Source organism: Rhizomucor pusillus, assembly GCF_041956525.1.
Source record: "Rhizomucor pusillus strain CBS 183.67 unplaced genomic scaffold VTP01scaffold_23, whole genome shotgun sequence".
Classification (NCBI taxonomy): Eukaryota; Fungi; Mucoromycota; class Mucoromycetes; order Mucorales; family Lichtheimiaceae; genus Rhizomucor; species Rhizomucor pusillus.
This window is the reverse complement of record NW_027192165.1, coordinates 20,128-43,284: the sequence shown is the minus strand read 5'-3', so window position 1 is coordinate 43,284 and position 23,157 is coordinate 20,128. Positions and strand designations below refer to the sequence as shown.

Here is a 23,157-nt window from a genome sequence, read left to right as displayed (position 1 = left end):
TAAATCAATGCTACAGACTGTCAACATGCATCTGTACGCTGCCAGCTATAGTTGAGAAACGTTGAACGTTGACATGCAAGGTTCTCTCTCTTCCAGTGTCTGCGGGGCAAAGAGAGAAATGACCAAGCGACCAAGCCTCTTACCGGATGATGTCCTTATCTTCCAAAGTTGAGGAAACCGTACGAGTTACATCCAAAGGTGTTTGCATTTGCTGTCGTAGCTGGGCGATCAGCCGAGCAAAACATGGGCTGTACCGAAAAGATAAACGGTAAAAGCGCGGCTATGTGAGAGGCGGGAATAGACAGCAGCGATGAAGAATCAACACTCGCAGACAGGAGTGATTTGGGGCAACAGGTTTGACCGCTTCGATCAAAGCTGCTGCTTGACTGTCTCCGAAGCAACCGTACAGAGAAACGTTGACAGGCCCTGCTGTGGATCGCCCTACTGCGCACATGACTCTGGAGAAGGTATACGTGAAACTGTCAAAGGTATGGTGTGATTTTCCGCTTTTTGATAAAATTAAACGACAAGGACCTGTGGAGACCGGCACTGTAGATCATTTTGGGCGTGTTTCGACAAGATTTCCTCTTGATGCCGCGTTGGTTTCCATATTATACATACTTGCTCTGCTCACAAAGATACTCATCTATTCTTGCTGCTGAGGATTCTGATTACTGTATACGTTGATAGTCCTCGAGCTATGTACAAATGTGAGCAACGCTCCTCATGGAAGTGATAGTCAGATTCAACTCAGTAGGTGTAATTTTATGCAGCTTAGCCTATGCTATGACTTTACTGTGAATTACAGTGTGTATACTCTTATCGTATTCAAACCGCAAATAAGTTCATAGAAGCTTGCTAGGTCTGTACGCACTATATATCGTCAATTTTGCGTAAAAAAGAATATATACATGACTCGAACAAGGTCAACATTCCCAAATTTCGATTTTTCAGTTAACGGTACGGTGTGCCATCGCTTAGGTATAATTCGGGCTCGCTTTCGTCTGTTAAGATAACGAGTATAATAATGTCAGAAACAACGTTACATTCTAAACCGTAATGTTTGATAATCGTACCAAAGATCCTGTCGTAGTGGCTAGTTGATGTATCCACAGCAGCGTGGTAGGCAATCAAACTTGGCGTAGCAGAAGATGCTCGGCTGTGTCGATGTGATGGACTGCGGTATACATAGTCCAATTCTTCCGCGGTTGGCGACCTCATACCCAGAGATTGCCGCACGTTGGGTAAATTCATTACAGAGTCTCTTGAATTGTGCCAGAACGTATCATCATCCAGGTTCCGGGCCCGTTGCCCGGGTGCTATAGGGCTGGCATTGATGCTCTCTAGCGTACGGCAACATATACTTTAGCGTAAAAGCAATGTTACTTACATTCTTTCACACACATACCAATACCGCGACCTCTCGGGGAGTATCTACCGTTTGAAGAGCTATGGACAGACGATGGCAGGCGCGCTGTGGGCGTACGTTCGTCATGGAAATTGTCCAGCACAGTGTTTACAACGTGATCGCAATAGTCGGGATAGTTGCCAGATATGGGTGATACATGTGAAGATAGATCGGAGGGGAAAGAATTTTGAGATATCCTTCGAGATGGAGTGGGTATTCTTCTTGGTTCTACGGGGGATTTACTGATAGTAGGCGTACGTCTGTGTGGTGATTGGTATGGCGAGGATACTTGATAGCTGGTACGTCTGCTTGAAACATGGCTTGAAGATGGGGATGCAGGTACTGTAGCGGGAGCTGGCGATCGAGATATTCGACGACGTTTAGGGATTCGGACGGGTGTCATTGGAAGAACAGGCGATTGCGACCTTTTGGCCGGGGATCTACCTTTGATCGTTTCGACTATTTGATCATCTTCCTGGCTTTTCTCCAAAGTATCCTTTTCCAGTCGCTCCGCAACACATTTATCGATATACTCCTTTACAGTCGCTACTCTTTCTGCTGTCGACGGTGGTGCTACGAAAGTAAACATGTTGTCATTAGTTTGCTTCCGATGTTAAGAACATAAAGAGACGATGGCTTACTTTCGTAAAGAGGTGGTAAAACAAACGTGGGATCATATTCGGCAGGTTCTTTCGCAGCGTTTAGCAATTTTACAAACATATCTTCGGAAACATCTTTCGCTGCCCGTTGACTATTAACATGGTATTGTGAGCAGTATAGCTATCACTTAGTCGTTCCACATTCTACCTTGCAAAGGCTCCTTCTTTCTGAGCAGCCAATTTTGAAAGTCTTTTGTTTTCTTGATTTAAATGATCCAATCTCTTTTGTAAATCATGCTTCAATTTTGAAAGGTCCAAAGGTATAAACGAGCTCGATTTTCCTCCTAGTTTTCCTTTCTTGTCCGAGATAGCTACCCAGTTGGACCACCGTGCTGCAATGAAGGACATAGAGTGTGAATATATATATATATATATATATATGATCTTAAGATAACCTTCAGTTTTCTGATACTTAACCACCATGTGGATCAAATTGCTTGACGATCATTTCTGCTCCTGCAAGCCACTTGCAGCTTCCATCCAACGGCAAATGCTTCGTCGCGACGATTGATTCAGACAATCTTGTAATCTCTGAAGTCAAAGTTGTTCTTAGCTGCTCAGTACTCATCGCTTTTGTCAATGTCTTGTCGATCAGTCGAATAGGAGAGTCACCTAAAGGACAAGAAAAGTATTAATCCTGCAGCGAAAATGATCTTTTGACGTACATAGAACACATCTTTCTTACCGAGAATATGAGGAAACAACGTGTCGTAGTCGCGTTCCAACACGGTCTGCAGCACGTACGTTGAAAACGATAGCATAATGGCATCCATTCTCTCCCCGCGGCAGTCTTCAAAGTAACTTTTGCGAAGCACGATCTGGCCAGGAAGAGATTTACGCAGATCTTCAAGCCAGCGGTACGCGATTGCTCGGTATTCACGCGCTTGTCGACTGTAGTCGGTAATAGGCCAGCAGTTTTGGAATCGGAGCCGTGTCCGTATGGGGTCGAGTTTGTGGAAAAGGAAATGGCTGGTCATTTCGAAAGCCTTGTTGTTGTTTGCGTGCCGAAACATGTGTTCATCGACTACGACGTGGTTGAATATTCCGCGCGCATGTTCTCGTGGATCAAAGCCGAGGAGAAACAGGTTGCAAAGGAATGCTTTTGCAGACGACCACGGCTTGAAGGCTCTGTCGGTCGCCATCTTGAGAGTGAAGAGAAGGGGAATGAATAAAAAAGTTCGGCCCAGGAACACGAAGAAAATTCATGCATGCATTTTTGCGCGTTCTTTGACCGACCGCTGCTTTTGCAGTCTCGAGTGTGAACTTAAAGCATTGTAAACCTTTTCATACTTCTTCTTCTCTAGCCAGAATGCTCAGAATTTAAAAAGGATGGCGTTTTCTCTGGGAAAAATTCTTTTACACTCTTTCCGGAAAATGATGTCGCGCTCTCCCAAGTGCGAATGTCGCATTGTCTAAAAATCAATGTTTCCCCCCTAACAAATCAAACAAGCCCTGGCATCTTCAGAGGTATATCAAGTGTGTCACCGTTTTCGTCCTGGTTTTCCTTCTTTTTGTCACAAACCATACTGGATTTTTTTTTTTTTTACAATGAGCATTCAACTTCTGTATGAAAATGGAAAAGGTACAGTTGTTGACGAGTATGGCAAGCCTGAGCCCATGGACTACGTCGTTGATGAAGAGCAGTATGCTCTTGAAACAGTGAGTTCTTATACACAATATTTGTTCAATTTGTCTCATGACAAAGACGGTGAGTCAGATGCCATGCAGAAGGAAGATTCAAAGAATGACACAGATGTTCCTATGAGAGAAGCTTCAGCCAGACGAAGTTATACCCTCTACACAGTTCAGGACAAGGTGAGGTTATTCAAGCTGTTGTTTGAGAAATGTTTGAGTGCCTAATCTGCAGCAAAGCAGTTGGGAATTCACGTTCGAAGCACAGAGATGGGCCCAACAGTACAAAAGAGACCCTGACAGCATCTTTAAGAAACGTAAGAAGAAGGGTTGTCCACATATCCTTAATGAGGAGCATAAGAAGGTCATCTAGAGTGCATTGACGAGAATCCTTCATCTGTCCTGGAACAGTTGATGGAGCGTTTGCATCAGACATTTAGAGAACTCACGGTGCCCAAGAGTGCTGTTTATGACTTTGTGAGAACGCATTGCACTCTGTCCCTCAAAAAAGCTAGGTTTCAGCCGGTAGACAGGAACAGTGAGTAGAAGATCCAAGAACGCCTTGATTGGGTCCGCAAGCGGGAGGGAACCGATATGGACTTCAGGAGCAACTGTGTCTTTCCTTGATGAGTCTGCCTTTCATGTCAACATGAAACGCAGTATGGCCTGGTCAAAGAAAGGTTCGCCTGCAATAGTCACTGTGCCCAAAACACGAGTGCAGCCTGAGACCGCCACAGCCGCCAGCCAAGAAAAGAAAGCGAGGAGATTATTCTGGGCGTATGAGCACAGGAACGGTAACAGGACATTATATCAGCTTCCTGAAGGCTACAATGGATGGGGTAGACCAGTATCCACATATGAAAGGTCACTACCTTGTAATGGATAATGCACCTATCCATATGCCTGACAACATAGCCAAGTACATCACGTCCCGTGGCTATCGCTATGCCTATCTTTCCTCATATTCACCCGAGCTCAACCCAATTGAGCAATTCTGGTCGGTTGTCAAGAGTAAAATAAACGCAACAGGTTCTTGGAAAAGGAGTCACTGATGACAAGGATAAGTGAAGCGTCTAACAGTTTGAAGCTGAGCGACTGCAAAGGATTCGTCTGGCATTCACATAAATGCTTAGACAAGTGTCGCAACAGAGCACAGCTCTGATGTGCTTCTCGAAATGAATCGCAGTCTGTGTTGTGCTGATATCGGAACGAAGGCAGCGTTCGCACCGGTTCCATGACCAATGAATTGAATTCACCTGATTTTGTGTTGGCATGTCACATATGCAAGAAACATGGTTTCAGCAACAGATCCAAATTGAGAAACTATTTGAAAACTCGTCATTGTTTACACCTTGCCTCAGCATACACTGGTAGACCAGTTGATAAAATCACTTCTCAAGCAACGCTGACAGCGGAAGTTTACAATATGTGTCCTTCATGCACGTCATTTTTTGAAACCATTGAACAAGTTGGTGAACACGCAAAAGCTCATTTGCCAGTGCCAACCAATGCAAGCAAGACAGATAACAGGTAAAAAAACGGGGACACAGAGAGAGAGAAAGTTTGATTATTTCTTTTTAATATAAAGATTATGGCAGTGACGAAAATCATGAAGCTCTTGAAAACACTGCAATCGATGAATCTGACGACGAAAACCAAGTTATCACCATCCCAACTTCACAACCAGTTGCCGAAATAGCAGAAGACTTTAGGCGAACACATGAAGACGCAATTTTGTATGCCTACCAACAAATGAACGAAAGCAAGAAAAAAAAACAATGTTCATTGTGGATGCACTCAAGCTGAAACCATTTTCGATTGCCAACAAGAATGGGGTAGAACAAAACGCTCTTGCTCACCCAATTGTCATCGTCAAAACTATCTCGGAAAGCTCAATCGTTGGACCAACTCTGCCTTCAAAACGAACTTTTTACGACATGGATTCCAACGAAAAGTTTTGCTTCAACTGCTCGCATACAAATCCTGGCTATCTCCAAACATTATTGACCGTGTCACCTTATGCCAAACTTCTTCAAAAACGAAAATATGTGGAATTGTCAAACGATTTATGCGACCTCTTGAACAATGATTGGACCTTCGTTCCTCATATGAAGTATTTTGCTGCTCAATTATTGGCTGGATCAATTATTCGGAACTCTGTCAATGGTTTTGGCAAAGAATGCTGATGCAAGATCAGTCACCAGTAGCAACCTCTTGGATCAACTTCGACAATTAACCAGAAAATTCAACGCACCATCTTCGTACTATCTATGCCGCGCTTCTGGTCCTATTACCAAATCACATCAATGTCATCCTTATTCCATGTTTACCTTGGCTGATTTCGATTGCAGACGAAACCCTGCTTCGCAAATGTTTACGAACATTGCTGTCAATATCTTCAAGTACGGTGACTAGGCTAAACTGGGCAAGGCATTGGTGGAAGAATGCGTGTCAAATAGTAGTGAGAAAACTCAAAGCATCTTGAAAGAAATTGGCTCACTTTTTACGGATACCCAACATGTGTCAACTCTGACGAATCGCGACGTGCTTCACCCTTACATCATCACGGAACAATTCAGTTGAAGAAGCCATTTACAAGCATTTAACTACCTCAAAAGTTGAAGTGAATTTTCCCCAATCCCTTGTGGAAGGTCGTGACATCTTCAATAAGAAAGAACGTGTCTTTTTCTTTTCAACCTCACACTACACTCTTTGATCGAATTCAATTCATTGGTCATGATGGGAAAAACAAGAAAAAGTGGGGGAAGACGATCGTTGCCTCAGGACTACAAAGACGACCAAAAGGGGTATACTGTCGCAACGACAACACGGCTTCTGCTTTTTATATACCTCTGTGGATGCCGAGGTTTGTATGACAATCTTCTAGAAATGCGACATTCGCACTTGGGAGAGCGCGACATCGATGTCTGCCAGGCACGACGTCATTTTCTGGAAAGCGTGTACTATTAGAGGCACCCGCACCATCATCAACAGTCTACCTGTCCGTTGAAGTCGATCATTTGGTCTCAATTTGTCAAAAGTTCTTAATTCAGCAACGATCTCTGGTCTGTCAATGGAAAGCCCATTGGCGACATGTTTTCTTTTGACCCTAATGCAGTTGCCGCAGAAGCGATTGCTGCCTCCATCCGAATTGCCCAAGCTAGAAGTCTTGTATGACTCTGTTTAATAGTTGATCTATAGAGCTTAGTCATTTAACTTTGTTTTATTTTTTCCGTTTATCTTTGGCTTACCACCGATGGACGTCTTGTCCATCGCCGAATAAACCTTTATACATAGAGGGGAAAAGCACCATCATCAACAGTCGGCGCGCAGGCGCGCGCAGCCTTATGCTTCGTCAAGAGTTTGCAAGCAAAACATATGCGTTGTTGGGTCGTACGGAGTTTCTGTGCGAGAAAAACAAAACTATAAAGACATGGGAATCCATGGGGTTTACTCGAACCATTATTTCTCTTTCTTTCTTCTTTTGTCTCTCAATACAATGGAGTTGCAAGGATCCTGCCACTGCGAGAAAGTCAAGTTCTCGGTTATCTCCCACACACCTTCACCTGTAAGCTTTCATCACTACCAAAAATTGAAACTTGCATTGTATATTCATGCAAAAGGGCTCTGGCATAGTTCATGCGATGCTATTGGTACGCGACAGGGTCAATCATAGTAGAAAGCTAGAAATATACTCACCATCGCCACAGCTCTATTTGCCGCAAGTGCCAAGGCGGCGGGGGGTTTGCTATTAACATAATGGGAGTGGTAAGAAGCGACGCGAACGAGATCTCAATCACCAATCGGAGCTTGCTTATCTTTTAAGCGACCACAGTATAGCACACTAAAAGTGCAAGGCAAAGAACGTTTGCGCGAGTACCGTGCGCTGCGTGACAAGAATACAAAAGAGCTCTGGTAACACATTTGCTCCTGTCTTTTGGGGGTTACACAGGACTAAACGCACACACTGTGCTTAGCGGTAACATTCGATACTTTTGTGGAGACTGCGGCAGCCATGTAAGTTGGGCTATCTCGTACCCAAAAACGAGGCTATGTATTTACAAGCACGTGCTTTGCAGCTTTACGCGTACGATGAGCAGTACAAAGACTGCGTGTATCCATATGCATGCGCGATTGACACCCCGTTGCCCCCGGTTGCCGAGGAGGATCTCTATCACATCATGCTGAACGAAGAGTCAAAGGCAAATTGGGCAGTCGCGCCTCCGCCGGATGAAAAAAACCATGCCTTCAAAGAATATCCTGATATCTCGCTTGAGCAATGGCACAAGCAGCACAATGTTTACATTCAATAAAAAGAACTCGATTCTTTGGTTGTTGACATGTGTTTATATTTATAATATGATTGTATGCTTGTGTGTGTGAAAGAGACATGTGTCGTGTGGTCGTGAGTAAGAAGACAAGAAGGAAGAGATGAAAAACAGACAGACGAGGTTGGAATATAAAGGATGCAGAGGTATTAAAGGGTAAAGAACGGTATGCAAAAGGTTTACAATGCTGTCACACTTGTGACACTTTTCATGGTTTCTCGCTCGCGTTCGTCCAAGAGATAGCCCTTCTCATTTTTCCACACGAGTCCACCTCCGTTTTCTCGTTCATCCACGACCTCTCCTAGAACTAGCAGCTGATACTGTCGATTTTTTGCAATCGTTTTCGCATCTACTCTGAATGGTCGGAGCATGTTGGCTGGGAGTGGTTCTCTGTTGGTCCAATTTGCTAAGAATCTCGATGCTAACGAAGGCTGTTCGCTTTTCTGTGCTCCATCGCGAGAATCGTCTGAGTCGTCAGACTCATCCTCATCGCCGGTAACGGACGACGACAAAGCAGATTCATCAATATCATCCTCCGGAGCTGTAGGCGCTACGTTGGAGACTTTGTTGGTACGATACGATCGAAGCATCCGTCGGCCAGGGTCAAACATGATTAGATTCCTTCTTCCATCTTTCAAGAGCTCAATTCCGATAACTGTTCTGCTATGTCCCGAATGTTGCAGATACAGGGGAGGACGATTTGTAATGTAGACAACCTTCTTCTTGTTTTTCTTGCTGGATGGCGCATCCAAAGGCGTTGCTTTTGTTGATGATGAGGAGGAGGATGTAGAAGTAGCTGCCGCCGCTGTCGCTGCCGTGGCTGATGGTGGCAATGCATCTTCAAAGTAAGATTGTATCCAATTAAACAGAGAATCATGTGAGTTCTTTGGTCCAGAAGGTCGATGGAAATCAAGGATAGTACAGCGGATGCCAAGATAGACAAGCATACAGTAGACTTCGGTCGTACCAATCCATTTGCGAGTCTTGTACACTCGATGATTAAGTTGGGCTGCACCTTGAGGATCAAATCCTTTTTCATTTGACAAGCCAAAGTTAGGCACCTGGGAAACTGCAATTCTCGTGCATATATACAATGATCTTATTTCATCTAACTTACCTTCTTGCCATGCTCGTTCCAGCAACATTTGCAATCCAGATATGTCTGCCACTTGCCGTAACAAATAATCCCCTGCTTCGCGTTGTCTTTGGAGAAACGTCATAAGCATCTGGCAATTACGGTAGCCGCATCCCCAGCCAAGGTCCATAAAGCCTGTGGCGATGTGATCGGTGTATGGACTACATAAATAAGCAGCCAAGGTATTTCCTTTTTTGTTGAGATTTGTGAACTGAGGCTCAAGTCGAGGAATGACGCCTATATGCAGGCATAATATACATGTATATAAGCGGTGAGATCAAGGCCATCCGTCCATCGCAATGTACGGAACCATACCCGGTGTCCTACTCGTTTCTTTCAACGCCGTAAGTATCTGCCATAATTCGTCGTCTGCATTGACAAGATCCCTCGCGTAGTCTCGTTCCTTATGCATTCGTTTGGCATCTTGCTGACTAAGGTCGGTTACGTAGACATCGTCTTTATCCATGTCCGATTCTTTTCGCTGTAAATCCATCATTTTCTGTAAGTAACTTATCTCGTGAAATAACAGGGAGAGGGAGGAAACAGGGAAGAGAATGGGGGACCGGAAGATGCACAAGAATTTGTCTGCAACTCAAATATAGAGTCGGAGCAACAACAACTTGCTGCAAGAAAGCCCTTTACCTTCAAAGAAGACCTTGGCTGTGCGGTAGGCTCGGCGCTGACTGCTGTGCTTGGCTCTTGGTATTTCATCTCTGATACAGAAACAAGAAGGAAAAGGGAATGATATGATGTCAGTTGAAAGCTATGCAAATCGTTTTCGAAGAAAACTCGAAATACAAAGATTTCGGGGGTTCCATGGGTGGCTGACAGGCAGCTACTACTGCGACGTGGTCGTCTCGGAACCAGGTGCTTACCTTTGCCTTCAAGATCACCTGCAGAGTTCTTGACGGTGTTGGAATCGCGGGGCTGATTTGCCATTGCCGGAGAGCAAAGTGAGTGGAAGAAAACGTGATCGTAGGTGGACGTGAAGTAGGGTCAGTGGAGATGACACTCGCTTGAACCTTTTGGGCTGCGAATTTTGAAAGGCAGTTGCTGTTCCGCTATTCGCGCCTCAGTCGACGAGCCCCTGCTGTTCCATACAGGGATGTAATGATAATATGTATATAGCATATATTGGCATCGTCTTGCCAACGATTAAATCTACAATCATACTATTCTTTGTGGTGGGACCAGGCATCATACATTGTAAATTTTGAAATTTACATATGATACAAGCTTTGTAGTCGTCTTTCCATCAAAATTCTTTGTTGGGTCCACAAAGCACTGCAACCTTGTTGTTGACGATATTGGCATCTTGTTAAAAAAAAGTCAGGAGACTTAACACTTGTAACTTTGCAAATATACAAAAAGATGGCTCCAAATCGTTTCAATGAGGTCCTTCTTTGTCCAGAATGTTTGCGTTCTGCAACAATAGTTAGGGAATGTAAAACAAAGCATGTCGTTTTAATCTGCGATAGTGACGACGTGAGCTGGGAAAGAGCCACCATTTTTCTCAGAGTTTCCATATTTGCTCGTTGTCATTCCATGCTGGCATACAAGGAACATAATAATGACTGCGGGCTGAATCCTCTGTGGTCGCCTTGCGCGAGCAATTCTACGATGCAACCAGTATGATATGGTTGATGACATTTGCTCTGCCACAGACTCCTGCAGTAAATAGCTCCTTTGCATTTATATCTATAAACGATCATGCTGATACGGATTGGCGCGTCTGTGTCTTTTGCTACAAACAAATCAGCTTTAGCTGTGTCAGAAAGAATAGGAAGTCATAACCTTATAGCATATACTACGACATAATACCAATAGAAAGCTTTTGCTAGAGTAACTCTATCCAAATACTCCCAGTAGGCTGCATTGTCTCGTTTGTGGTGTCAGACCCGATTCCCCGAAAGTATGATTCAAACTTTTAAAACTCAACGTTATGCCCGACATTTTTCCTTGCGCACTCTTCCGTTTCTTTTTCGACAATTTTCCTTCGCTTTTACGCTCCTGCAATGCACAGACTGGCAAGCACTCGAGGCTATATCCGTCCTACTACCTTAAGAAAGGTATAAATGATTGCTGAAAATACGACAAGAGCTGTCGAAGCGAGAGTAATTTGCTAAATTATTGTTCTATTGACAGACTCTGCCGCAGAATATGCTGGCTCGCTCAGCGAGGTATACGCGCATGGACCTACTCAGATAGATTTATAGTTCCAGACTACGTTACTTACCACTGCAAATATGCTGTGTAGTCAAAAAGTCCAAGGCCAAGTCATTGGTATTGACTTGGGTACCACAAACAGCTGCGTTTCTGTCATGGAAGGCAAGACTCCCCGCGTCATCGAGAACTCTGAGGGCGGTCGCACAACACCTTCCGTTGTTGCCTTCACAAAGGATGGCGAGCGCCTGGTTGGTTTACCAGCAAAGCGACAGGTAAGACCCTGGCTCGCCCGACCGCACACGCGCGGATCGTTTGTCTTAGTGCCACGCGGACTTTTTCTGACTGGTTTTTCCTTTTCTTTTTTCGTCACATTTAGGCTGTTGTCAACCCAGAAAATACACTATTCGCAACAAAGCGATTGATTGGCAGAAAGTTCAAAGACGAGGAAGTACAGCGCGATATCAAGGCAGTTCCATACAAAATTGTTCCACACAGCAACGGAGATGCTTGGGTTGAAGCTCACGGACAGAAATACAGTCCTGCCCAAATCGGTGCATTTGTCGTCGCTAAAATGAAAGAGACTGCAGAGAATTATCTCGGAAAGAAGGTCCAGAACGGAGGTAAGGATACATCAACAATGTTATCTTGCTTCCACTCGGCACTCACTGAGCATCCACCTAGTTGTCACTGTGCCTGCTTACTTTAATGACTCACAGCGACAAGCAACCAAGGATGCCGGTACCATTGCCGGCTTGAACGTTTTGCGTGTCATCAACGAACCTACCGCAGCTGCTTTGGCATACGGTCTAGACAAGGATCGTGTAGGCGACAAGGCTGTAGCTGTCTTCGACTTGGGTGGTGGCACTTTTGATATCTCCATCTTGGAAATCCAGTCTGGTGTATTTGAAGTCAAGAGCACAAACGGCGATACCCACCTTGGTGGTGAAGATTTTGATATCCTCCTTGTGCGCTGGATGGTAGATGAGTTCAAGAAGGAGGTGAGCATTGCATATTTTGGGTAATGATAGGCCAATATTGACCAAGCTTTGTTTGACAGACTGGCATGGATCTTGGTAACGATCGCATGGCAGTTCAGCGTATCCGTGAAGCTGCTGAAAAGGCAAAGATCGAACTGTCTTCCACTGTACAGGCAAGTAAATGCAAAAGATTGCAAGAATGACAATCATATTTACCTTTTTGACATATTTATAGACGGAGATCAATCTGCCCTTCATCACTGCTGATGCTTCCGGGCCTAAGCACATTAACTACAAACTTACTCGTTCCAAGTTCGAGTCTATGGCTCAGCCATTGATCGATCGCACCGTTGAACCATGCAAAAAGGCTCTTCGTGATGCCGGTGTCAGTGCCAGCGACATTGGTGAAGTCATCCTCGTCGGTGGTATGTCGCGTATGCCCAAGGTCCAGGAGACTGTAAAGGGCTTGTTTGGACGCAACCCTACCAAGAGTGTCAACCCTGATGAAGGTATGTACAAACATGCGTGTAAGTACTGGATAGAATGCTAAATTACAGACTATGATGTTAGCTGTTGCCATGGGCGCCGCTATTCAGGGTGGTGTGCTCGCAGGCAGTGTCACCGACCTCTTGTTGTTGGATGTGACTCCCTTGTCTCTCGGTATCGAGACTCTCGGTGGTGTGTTCACTCGTCTCATCAACCGCAACACGACCATCCCTACCAAGAAGGCCCAAGTCTTCTCTACTGCCGCTGATGGCCAAAACGCAGTCGATATCAAGGTCTACCAGGGAGAACGTGAACTCGTCAGGGACAACAAATTGCTTGGAAACTTCCAGCTGGTAAGCATTATTCTTTTCAAGGTTTCATAAGCTTCTTACTTAACAGTGGCTTGTCTACTAGACCGGTATCCCACCCGCGCCGCGCGGTGTCCCACAAATTCAAGTCGAATTCGATATTGATGCTGACGGTATTGTGAATGTGAGCGCCAAGGACAAGGCTACCGGAAAAGACCAATCGAGTACGTAAAGGAAATGATGCGGATGCTTTACTGCTTTTATCTGACATAACGCATTTATTAGTGACCATTGCTGCATCCTCTGGTCTCTCTGAGGCTGAAATTGAGGCCATGATTAAGCAAGCTGAGCAGAACGCAGAAAAGGACCGTGAGCGTCGTGAAGCTATTGAAATGGCCAACCGCGCTGACTCTGTGGCCGGCGACACCGAAAAGGCATTGAACGATTTCAAGGACCAACTCGACAGTGGAGAAGCCGAGAAGCTTCGTACCCAGTTGCAAGGTCTGCGCGAAGAAGCAGCCAAGGCTCAGGCGGGTGACAGCTCTGTGAACCCAGCTGACCTCAAGGCCAAGATTGACGAGCTTCAGCAAGCCAGCTTGAAGCTCTTTGAGATGGTATACAAGCAACGTGCAGCAGACTCTGAAGACTCTGGCTCAACGGGTGGATCGTCTTCTGGCAGCAACACTACCGAAGGCGAATACCGTGACGTGAACGACGACAAGAAGAACTAAGCTACAGTGGTAGAAAGAGGATAACTACTTGTAAATAAAAAAGAGGAAAAGAAAATGGAAAATATCATTATGAAATAGCGTTCGTGTCTTTATTTGCAGTGTACATAAAGAGAGGATGGTATCGATGAACAAAAAATGTACAAAGTGTGAGAAAAAGAACTAGAGTATATATAATACACGGTTTGCATGAAAGATTGCTCAATACTTGAGTTGGGAGTTGTTGGTGTGGTGAATGTGTGTGCGTGTTGGAGGGATATCGTGAGCGGTGAAACTAGAAGGAGGAAGGGTAAACAAAACGGCGAGAGGTTGTTGTTGTTGTTGATTGCTTGATGAAAATGTAAGAGACTCTTTAAGCAGTGGCAGTGACCTCAGTAGGGATATGCTGAGACCAGCCGAAGGAGCGCTTGATGGCTTCTTGCCAGCCATTGTAAAGACGAGTGCGCTTCTCTGCAGAAATTTGAGGATCAAAATAAGTGCGGTCCTTTTGGTTGACTTGTTCGAGTTCCTTCAAGTCCTTCCAAACACCAACAGCCAGACCAGCCGCAATTGCCGAGCCGAGAGCGGTAGTTTCACGCATGCTAGGTCTGTCGACTTGGATGCCGAGAATATCGGCTTGGATTTGCATGCAGAGATCAGAGTTGGAAATACCGCCATCGACCTTCAAAGAACGCAGAGGTGTCTTGCTTTCCATGTTCATCGCATCCAGAATCGCCCGAGACTGGTAGCAAACAGCTTCCAAAGTTGCGCGAGCAATGTGTTTGATGGTTGTAAACTGGGTGAGACCGCAAATCGTTCCTCGGGCATCGTCGCGCCAGTAAGGTGCAAAGAGTCCCGTAAATGCAGTGACAAAGTAGACGCCGGCAGTGTCGGGCACCTGAGCAGCGAGTTCGCTGACGTGCTGTGCAGAGGAAACGAGGCCTAGATTATCGCGCAGCCAGTTGATGGATGATCCAGCGACAGCAACTGATCCCTCCAGGGCGTAATATGCTCTGTCTGAACCGAACTGGTATGCAACGGTAGATAGCAAGCCGTGCTGAGATACGACGGGCTTATCGCCAGTGTTGAAAAGCATGAAACAGCCGGTGCCGTAGGTGTTCTTGGCATCGCCGCGGTGGAAGCACTTTTGTCCAACGAGAGCTGCTTGCTGATCACCGAGGCATCCAGCGATGGGAATGCCTTGGAGCGAGCCGGAAGAAATCGTGCCGTAGACTTCAGAGGAAGAGCAGATTTTGGCGAGACCGATCTGTTGATCAAAGCCAAAGAAGGCAAGGGCTTCGTCGCTCCACTGGAGAGTGTGGATATCCATCAGCATGGTGCGGCTGGCGTTGGTAACGTCGGTAACAACAACACCGTTCTTTTCGGCGCCACCCGTCAGGTTCTGAAACATGCCAGAGTCAGCCAAACCTCCGACATCGAAAAAAAGAGAAACGCCCGGTTTGAAACATTTCTCCCTCCCCCACCCCCCAAAATCAATAACTTACATAAATCAACCAGGTATCGAGTGTACCGAACTGCAATCTGTTCTGCTGTCGAGCTTCGGCGACGGCAGGCACGTTGTCAAGCAACCATCTGAGCTTGACTGCCGAGAAATAGGTTGTCAGGGGCAACCCACAAATGTCTTGCAGGGCATTTACACCCTTGTCGCTGGAACCCGCTAGTTTCTGGACTGTGTCTGTGGTACGTGCGTCGCTCCAAATCATGGCGGGATAAAGGGGCTGGCCAGTAATCTTGTCCCACACGAGCGTTGTTTCACGTTGGTTGGTAATCCCAATCGCTTTGATGTCCGACGGGCTGTAGCCCATAATGTCCAGCTTTCGAACTGCTTGCTCGATGCACACGCGTGCAGAGTCGAGAAGGTCGTAAGGATCTTGTTCAACCCATCTATATGTTGCGTTAGTTAGTAACACGTGTTTTTGTTTGCACAAATGCATAAATGTAAACATTGCTTACCCTGGATGTGGATAGTGCTGTTCAGATTCAATCTGGTGGTAGGTAACTAGAGAGCCGTCTTTATCAAACACGACAAAACGCGTTGATGTCGTGCCCTGGTCGATAGCGCCAACAAGCATTTGCTTTTGTTATTCTTTATTGTTTAAGAAAAAAGAAGTGAAAGAGGGAGAGCTAGAGAGAGAAATGAAAAAATAGGAAATACGGGGAAAACGGTTGTATGCGGGGCACCTCGCTACTTTATATAAAGATCTGCTGTGACACAGTGAGGAGATTGATTCACATGCTAAAAGCGTCGCACAGTGTGTTTACCTGTTCGTGCGCTGAATTTCCGTGAACCAATGATGGATCTAGCGCATTTTTAAAATTCAGAGACTAAGCATCATTGGTGTTTTCGCTCGCTTCCCTTACATACATCATCGAGACGTTGCTAAAGAAGGTTACAGAAAAGAATGATCTCTTTTTTGTCCCTGATGATGATACGCACACACACATAACTATTGGAACCCCTTGCTGCCTGTTGTTACTATTATGTAATTCAAAAGAAAAACTCTTTCTTTTCCCCTATAATTTTTACAATTTTTTTTTCTGTCTGCCGCCGCTGCTGCTGTTTCGGGAAGGGAGAGGGCGTTTGAATTTAAACATTCTGCTACCACTTCCCGGTTTTACAGAATAACTTGCCTTAAGGAGTAAGAAGGTTGTCAAATAATGCGAAGCGCGAAGCTTCAATTCATCATTCTTCACTCGGTGAAAATCGGTTGCACAACGCAAAAAGGCAGATATTGTTGTGTTCCTACATCGCCGCTGGCTTGACGGCGACGACGGAGCATTCGCTTAGAATACGCCGGACATAATGTAAGCAAACTTCCCGTCAAAGGGCCCGCAGGGTTCTGTGACACCCTCATGGTTTTATTTTTTGCCCCTCGCTAACCCCCGCCTCCACCCGCGGAACGGTCCTTCTTTCTTGCCCAGCATTTTCCGGGAGTTCCTGAACCATACATTATAGATTTTATTTCTGTATATTTTAGGCCTTGTTTAGCAGCAATCAGAAAAAGGGAGATTGGGGGGTTTCAACGGATCGCTTCATAAAATTAATAGTGGGGAGAAGCCAGGGCGGATACTCAAGCGCCGCTACAGATGTCGCCGCGGAAGCACCGCCAGACCTTTCACGAGATCGTCGTTGAACACGCTGGCGATTTTGCTAAACGAGGTTCGGACTCTATACCGTACATTGTGGGAACACGGAGTGGCATATCTTCCACCCAACTTCCTTGGAAATATCCATACCTGCATATGGCATTACACCAACGAGGTTTTTACCCTTATCTGAATACATACTTTCTTCACGTAAAGGATAGGTTCGCCAAGGCTGAATTTAGAGAAAATAAGATATTACCAAGTGAAATCCAGCAACGTTCGGTAGAAACATTTGCTAACCTCTGTTGCATGGTAACTGCAAAAGTAATGACTTTGTCTCCCCATTAACTGTGACTGTTACGTCGCATATGTCCTCTTCAGACAGCGCGGTTCGTATGTAGCATTACCATTTATTCGTTACATTATCTATTGCTACCGTCGCAACAAAGTCAAGACAGATGAAGTCGTCTGGCTACACTGGGGCGACGATATGTACTCATTAGTTTCTTGAGTAATAATTGCTGCATGTATTCAGAGCAAATATGTAAGGCCATTTGAAGTCATCATACATATCACGATCAACGTTGCTTAAATTTAAGGAGATTTCTCTTATAGCAATTAGTAAAATGTCACAAGCTATGTAGTTGCTGTAATAGCTAGACAACATAAATGATCAAGATCTATCTCGCGGATGCTGTCTAATAGGAAGTGAATCACTAATTTAACACACAAATTCCTAATAAGGATTCCATAGGCTTCTCTTCACAGTGTCATGCAAATTCGAACAAGGGCCAAATAGGCTGTGGGCAACTCAGTCGTCTGCGATTGAAGAATGCTCGCATGCGCCACTTTAAGCACGCGTTTACCATTCATGTCCGAAGCCCAATAAATAGTAATTATTCCTTTCCGTCTTTGTTGTCCAACAAGCACCTCTATAACGCGATGGACAATTTAAAGCGAAGGCATATACCTCAGGCCTCGCCCAACACACCATTTGAGGAGGCTCAATTCACGCAGACATCTTCACCACCGCCACTGCAACAACAACAACAGCAGCAGCAGCAGCACTTTGCAGCATACCCTGACCTGAGACAGACACCACCGCCAGCTTACAGCCCAGCAGGCTACTATGACGACATAGGCAATGAAAAGCTATACAAGTCGGCAACGCAGCAGCAGCATCGCATTGTATACTCTTCAAATAAGGTACGACACTTTGAGAACTTGTCGAAACCGACCAAGTGACCAACAGCTGAGCAATATATAGTACATTGCGTTCTGCCAGGAACACCATCGCGTTTTGATTCCAACCGTTTTGACACTCATATCATTCTGGCTGCGTTTCCGTAACATTGGATGGTCAAACATTGTTGTGTGGGACGAGGCAAGTTAGTAACGGAAGGACCGGATTGGATTGGATTACACGTGCTATTGGTACCCGATCTAACAAGAATCACCTTTCTCTCATTATCCAATAGGCACATTTTGGAAAGGTAGATCACGGAACGCGAGAGAGAGTGCATATTATTAGCTTATTTACCATGGCGTACAGTTTGGGTCGCATTATCTAAAGAACGAGTTCTACTTTGACGTTCATCCGCCCCTCGGCAAAATGCTGGTCGGCTTGTCCGGTCTGCTTGCCGGCTACAAGGGTGATTTTGGATTCGAATCCGGACACACGTACCCTGAAAACGTCAACTACGCGGGTATGCGTATCTTCAACGCGTTCTGGGGCGCTCTTCTGGTTCCGTTGGCGTACTTGACGGCTCGCGAACTGAAAATGTCCTACAAGGCAAGCATTCTTGCAGCTACTATGGTGTTGCTAGGTAAAGAGGAATGAATTATATGTGTACAGTGGATTATTGATGTACTTGGCATAGATACTGCTTACCTTTGCATCAGTCGTTTCATTCTTTTGGATTCGATGCTCATGTTCTTTACATGCTTGTCTCTATACTGTCTGACTGTATTTCACAACCAAAGAGATAGGTACGATGCCATGTGTAAAATGTACATTGCAAGCAGTAGCTAATGTGTTCCGTAGACCTTTTTCGCCAGAATGGTGGCTGTGGCTCGCTCTTACTGGCTTCTCACTCGGCTGTGTATCTAGCGTCAAATGGGTCGGTTTCTTTGTTGTAGCTCTCGTTGGACTGTACACCATTGAGGATCTGTGGAACATGCTGGGAGATTTGCAGATGCCTGTGAAGACCTACATCAGCCACTGGATAGCGAGAATTATATGCTTGATTTGTATCCCCATTGCAGTTTATATTTTGACCTTTGCGATTCATTTTGCTATCTTGTATCGAAGTGGACCCGGAGACGCTCAAATGAGCTCGCTCTTTCAAGCCGGCCTGGTTGGAAATAACTTTGAAAAGAATCCTCTAGGTAAGCATGACATGATATCTGTGCCAGATGCGACAGAGTACTTAACCTTAGTGCTACGCAAAAGAACTTGCTTACGGATCCAAGGTGACCATCAAGAATTATGGCTACGGAGGTGGATTGCTTCACTCGCACATCCAACTGTATCCTGAAGGATCAAAGCAGCAGCAGATCACATGCTATCACTACAAAGACGATAATAATCACTGGATTGTTCGGCCGCCGCGTGAAGCCAAGAACCCTGAAGAGTACGAGAGTGAGACGGATATCCGATTTGTGAAGGATGGCGACATTGTTCGTTTGATGCATGCTATGACCGGTCGAAACTTGCACAGCCATCCTATCAATGCGCCAATCACCACCAGTCAGTGGGAAGTCAGTGGTTATGGAGATGATAACATTGGCGATATCCAGGACAACTGGAAAGTGGAGATCGTAAACGATGTGGCGCACGACGATAAAGAACGAGTGCGTTCGTTGACGACGCGATTCCGTTTACGCCACGTCCAGCTTGACTGTCTGCTTGCAGCGAACAATGTCATTTTGCCTCAATGGGGTTTCAAGCAAGTTGAAGTAACCTGCGACAAGCGTAACAGAGAGGATGATCCTCACACTTGGTGGAACATCGAAGAGCATTACAATGACAAACGTAAGTTGTTGCTTCTACGACCAGTAATTTAAATGATTAATTAGATTGTTTTAGTTCCTCCTGCACCCAAGAACGCCTACAAATCCAAATTCTTGCACGATTTCTGGCATCTTAACGTCGCCATGTGGACGTCCAACAATGCACTTATTCCTGATCCCGATAAAGAAGATATTCTTTCCTCCAATCCAAGCGAATGGCCATTGGCTTCGGTTGGTTTGAGAATGTGCGGATGGGGCGACGATATTATCAAGTTTTATCTGCTCGGAAGCCCTGCCGTTTGGTGGACTGCGTTTGCTTCCCTTATCGTTTTCCTGGCAACAGCTGCGTTCTACATTATCCGTATGCAGCGCAAGATCTTTGATCTCTCGAATGGTACGTATATCAAATCAATTCCTTAGCATACAAATATCTGATGATCAATTTTTACAGCCCAATGGGAGTACTTTTTCTTTGTTGGCAAAACATTGTTTCTGGGCTGGTTTCTGCATTACATACCGTTCTTCATTATGGGCCGTGTGACATATTTGCACCACTACTTCCCAGCACTTTACTTTAGTATTCTGATGGTACCCTTCATGTTGGAACACTTGACCGCGAACAAGTCTCAGCGGACGCAGTGGCTAGTGTTTGGAACTGTATACGCAGCTGTCATCTTGGTCTTCATCTATTTTGCGCCGGTCGCGTATGGTATGAAGGGTCCTATCGAAAACTACAGCGGTCGACGATGGCTCAAGAGCTGGAACCTTGTTGACTAGCAAAGGAAAGGAAAACAAGACACGCAATAATACAAACTCCATAAACAGACATTATTCCCACTCTTGCATCTATTTGTCTTTGCTCTCAGAATAAACAAAAACTATTTTTGTCGATTTTGATCTAGAAATAGTTGCGCTCGTACGCTACTTTCACAGGTTCACCAAGAAAAACGCTTTACATGACCAAGCAACCACATATCCTGTACCACTTCGCCATTATGCCGATGCCTCTCAATGCCTGTGCGCAAGAACACTACCACTGTTATGCACGTTGATAACCTTGCGCGTCTCATAATTCAGTGTAAACCAAACCGGAAAGACACTTGCGGTTATCAATCGCATCTCATATTCATATTCAGTAACGGCTGCGTCATGTCTCGGAACGATTTCTGCCTGCTATTTGCAGCTACATCGAAGCACATTCACATGGAATACGTATGATTATGTATACCAAGTCCATCTTTATTGTATATAAATACCTTGCAAATCACCCTAAGGATAGGACAGACTTCCAGAAAGTTCCGTCTGCCACAAAGCATATTCAAGTTTTTTTGTTACATATCGGCCCTGAAGATCGTGCAGATGTGAGCAACACAATCAAACAAGCAAAGGGAGCACATGACCTCCAGATCGGTTCCCAGATATGTATATTGATAAAATGTCAAGGACAGGGATCGATTACGCAAAGTGTGTGGGACAGAAATCCATGCACATCGTCCCTCGGGACGAGCGAAAGCTGTTTAATAAGCTTTAGTGCAGTTTTCTGGAACGATTACATAGCTCTCTTTCTTTTTCTTCTTTCTCTCTCTCCCCACACATCTTGTTTTTCCCGCGGCGAAACCTAATAAACAAACACACAACAAGCTCGCACATACAAACATACAGACATTCATCAGCGATATCCTTGTCACTGCGAATATGCCAATTACCAGCTATCAACCTGCAGAGCAACAAAGTGATGAGCAACAGCAAGACTACAGAAGACATCAGAGCCAGGAAAACTACGGAGCAGTCTTAAAGCTTCCTCAAAGACTTGACATGGTTGCAATGCCCATGCCTCCTCTGAAAGACGGCTACGTGCAAGTGCAGATGAAAACTGTCAGTGTCAGCGACGCAGACGTCCGGCTTTGGAAGAATGGCAGCACGCCAAATTTACTTGGTGGAAGTGACAGCGTCGTGCTTGGTTGCGAAGGCGCGGGCGTGGTCACTGCGGTGGGTGCGCATGTGCACAACCTTAGAGTAGGAGATCGGGTGGTTGTCGAGCCGTAAGTTCATCCGGTTCACATTTATTAATTACGTGCTCTGTACGCAGGAGAATTGATTATATTCTGCATAGCTGTATCCCGTGCAGAATGTGCGATCGTTGTATCTCTGGTCGTTACAACTTGTGCCTTGACTTGGCTATCCTGGGAACCGCAAAAGCCAACGGACTGTTTCAGAAATTTGTCACGCATCCGGCTCCGTGGTTGCACAGGTAGAAACCTTAACAAAACGCGCATCCCGTCTCTCACACCTTTATTTTTTTTTTTTACTTTAGGATCCCTGACGGTTTGAACCATGTGAGTTTCAAGGAAGCAGCGTTGATGGAGCCTCTCTCGACAGCCATCGCTGCTCTCGATCGCGCCGCAATCGGGCTAGGACAATCGTTGCTGATAACAGGGTGCAACGTGCTCGCATGCCTTGTACTCAAGGTCGCCCGGGCAACCGGCATCAACCCGATCGTCGTCGCAGTTGACAGAGAGGAGAGCCGGGAACAAGCTTTATCCATGGGTGCAGACCAAGTCTACGTCATGGACCCTATCCAGCGCGACCACGAAGTCGCAACCGACTTGAGAGCTCTCATCGCAGGAAACGATGCAATCATGGGAGGCGTCGAAGCTGCAGTGGAATGCACGGGCCAGGAGATGTTTCTCCGCGTAGCAATCATGGCAACCCAGCCTGGAGGCACTTGCTGCCGCATTGCCACCGGAAACTATGAGCAGACAGTGCCTGTCAGCGTACTGGCTATGCGAAGCGTCACTCTAAGTGGTGTCAACAGGTCAGTGGCACAGAAGTGTCGCGTTGTGCATCCAGTTTATATTCAATTTTGTTTACAACCGCTCGGATAGATCTCATCATGTATATCCACGTGCACTAGAGCTTGTTGCAAGTGGACGTTTGCAACTTGGAGATCTTATTTCTGAGGAGTAAGTTGATAAAGTGAAATGTAACTGTATCTTTGAGAACATCGCATTAATGTTTCTGTTACACGTGCAGGTACGGTTTCGACGATCTTCAGCAGGCTCTCGAAGTTGCTAGTTTGAACGGAGAAGCACAAAAAGTCCAAATAAATATCTAAATAGTAATAAGAAAAGATAAAGTGAAGAAACAGCAATAAAAGGCTGCTGCTGGTGACATATAAGCAAATGCGCTTCTAGTGGCTGAGCGGGGAAATCACTAGCATATAGAAAAGAA

General features: G+C 45.4%; 9 protein-coding genes across 9 annotated transcripts; 6 read left to right on the top strand and 3 right to left on the bottom strand.

The window, feature by feature from the left end:
* Positions 1–954: 954 nt before the first annotated feature.
* On the bottom strand, positions 955–3,209 carry VTP01DRAFT_5526 (uncharacterized protein; the record flags this gene model as incomplete). The annotated part of the gene is made up of 7 exons (XM_069384328.1): positions 955–1,004; positions 1,077–1,343; positions 1,409–1,981; positions 2,050–2,159; positions 2,216–2,399; positions 2,485–2,679; positions 2,753–3,209. The coding sequence occupies 7 exons, from the start codon at positions 3,207–3,209 to the stop codon at positions 955–957; spliced, it is 1,836 nt and encodes a 611-aa protein (XP_069235194.1).
* A 406-nt stretch (positions 3,210–3,615) lies between these two features.
* VTP01DRAFT_5525 (uncharacterized protein) lies at positions 3,616–6,114 on the top strand (the record flags this gene model as incomplete). The annotated part of the gene is made up of 9 exons (XM_069384327.1): positions 3,616–3,882; positions 3,935–4,016; positions 4,073–4,237; positions 4,305–4,493; positions 4,543–4,728; positions 5,079–5,229; positions 5,298–5,461; positions 5,539–5,812; positions 5,892–6,114. The coding sequence occupies 9 exons, from the start codon at positions 3,616–3,618 to the stop codon at positions 6,112–6,114; spliced, it is 1,701 nt and encodes a 566-aa protein (XP_069235193.1).
* Positions 6,115–7,198: 1,084 nt separating this feature from the next.
* On the top strand, positions 7,199–8,012 carry VTP01DRAFT_5524 (uncharacterized protein; the record flags this gene model as incomplete). The annotated part of the gene is made up of 6 exons (XM_069384326.1): positions 7,199–7,267; positions 7,336–7,352; positions 7,410–7,467; positions 7,535–7,614; positions 7,677–7,716; positions 7,779–8,012. 6 exons carry the CDS (start codon positions 7,199–7,201, stop codon positions 8,010–8,012), a joined length of 498 nt encoding a protein of 165 aa, XP_069235192.1.
* A 194-nt stretch (positions 8,013–8,206) lies between these two features.
* VTP01DRAFT_5523 (uncharacterized protein) lies at positions 8,207–10,101 on the bottom strand (the record flags this gene model as incomplete). Its single annotated transcript, XM_069384325.1, has 5 exons — positions 8,207–9,057; positions 9,145–9,399; positions 9,478–9,643; positions 9,805–9,875; positions 10,038–10,101. The coding sequence occupies 5 exons, from the start codon at positions 10,099–10,101 to the stop codon at positions 8,207–8,209; spliced, it is 1,407 nt and encodes a 468-aa protein (XP_069235191.1).
* A 1,076-nt stretch (positions 10,102–11,177) lies between these two features.
* Positions 11,178–13,830, top strand: VTP01DRAFT_5522 (uncharacterized protein; the record flags this gene model as incomplete). Its single annotated transcript, XM_069384324.1, has 10 exons — positions 11,178–11,231; positions 11,308–11,342; positions 11,420–11,600; positions 11,705–11,948; positions 12,010–12,326; positions 12,386–12,478; positions 12,541–12,814; positions 12,876–13,144; positions 13,206–13,323; positions 13,385–13,830. The coding sequence occupies 10 exons, from the start codon at positions 11,178–11,180 to the stop codon at positions 13,828–13,830; spliced, it is 2,031 nt and encodes a 676-aa protein (XP_069235190.1).
* A 349-nt stretch (positions 13,831–14,179) lies between these two features.
* On the bottom strand, positions 14,180–15,899 carry VTP01DRAFT_5521 (uncharacterized protein; the record flags this gene model as incomplete). Its single annotated transcript, XM_069384323.1, has 3 exons — positions 14,180–15,208; positions 15,312–15,711; positions 15,781–15,899. The coding sequence occupies 3 exons, from the start codon at positions 15,897–15,899 to the stop codon at positions 14,180–14,182; spliced, it is 1,548 nt and encodes a 515-aa protein (XP_069235189.1).
* Positions 15,900–16,914: 1,015 nt separating this feature from the next.
* Positions 16,915–17,425, top strand: VTP01DRAFT_5520 (uncharacterized protein; the record flags this gene model as incomplete). Its single annotated transcript, XM_069384322.1, has 2 exons — positions 16,915–17,226; positions 17,300–17,425. 2 exons carry the CDS (start codon positions 16,915–16,917, stop codon positions 17,423–17,425), a joined length of 438 nt encoding a protein of 145 aa, XP_069235188.1.
* Positions 17,426–17,856: 431 nt separating this feature from the next.
* Positions 17,857–20,703, top strand: VTP01DRAFT_5519 (uncharacterized protein; the record flags this gene model as incomplete). Its single annotated transcript, XM_069384320.1, has 9 exons — positions 17,857–18,120; positions 18,182–18,298; positions 18,393–18,407; positions 18,467–18,740; positions 18,795–18,903; positions 18,959–19,302; positions 19,367–19,948; positions 20,003–20,320; positions 20,378–20,703. 9 exons carry the CDS (start codon positions 17,857–17,859, stop codon positions 20,701–20,703), a joined length of 2,349 nt encoding a protein of 782 aa, XP_069235187.1.
* Positions 20,704–21,621: 918 nt separating this feature from the next.
* On the top strand, positions 21,622–23,041 carry VTP01DRAFT_5518 (uncharacterized protein; the record flags this gene model as incomplete). Its single annotated transcript, XM_069384319.1, has 5 exons — positions 21,622–21,968; positions 22,040–22,177; positions 22,241–22,741; positions 22,812–22,889; positions 22,960–23,041. The coding sequence occupies 5 exons, from the start codon at positions 21,622–21,624 to the stop codon at positions 23,039–23,041; spliced, it is 1,146 nt and encodes a 381-aa protein (XP_069235186.1).
* Positions 23,042–23,157: the final 116 nt, after the last annotated feature.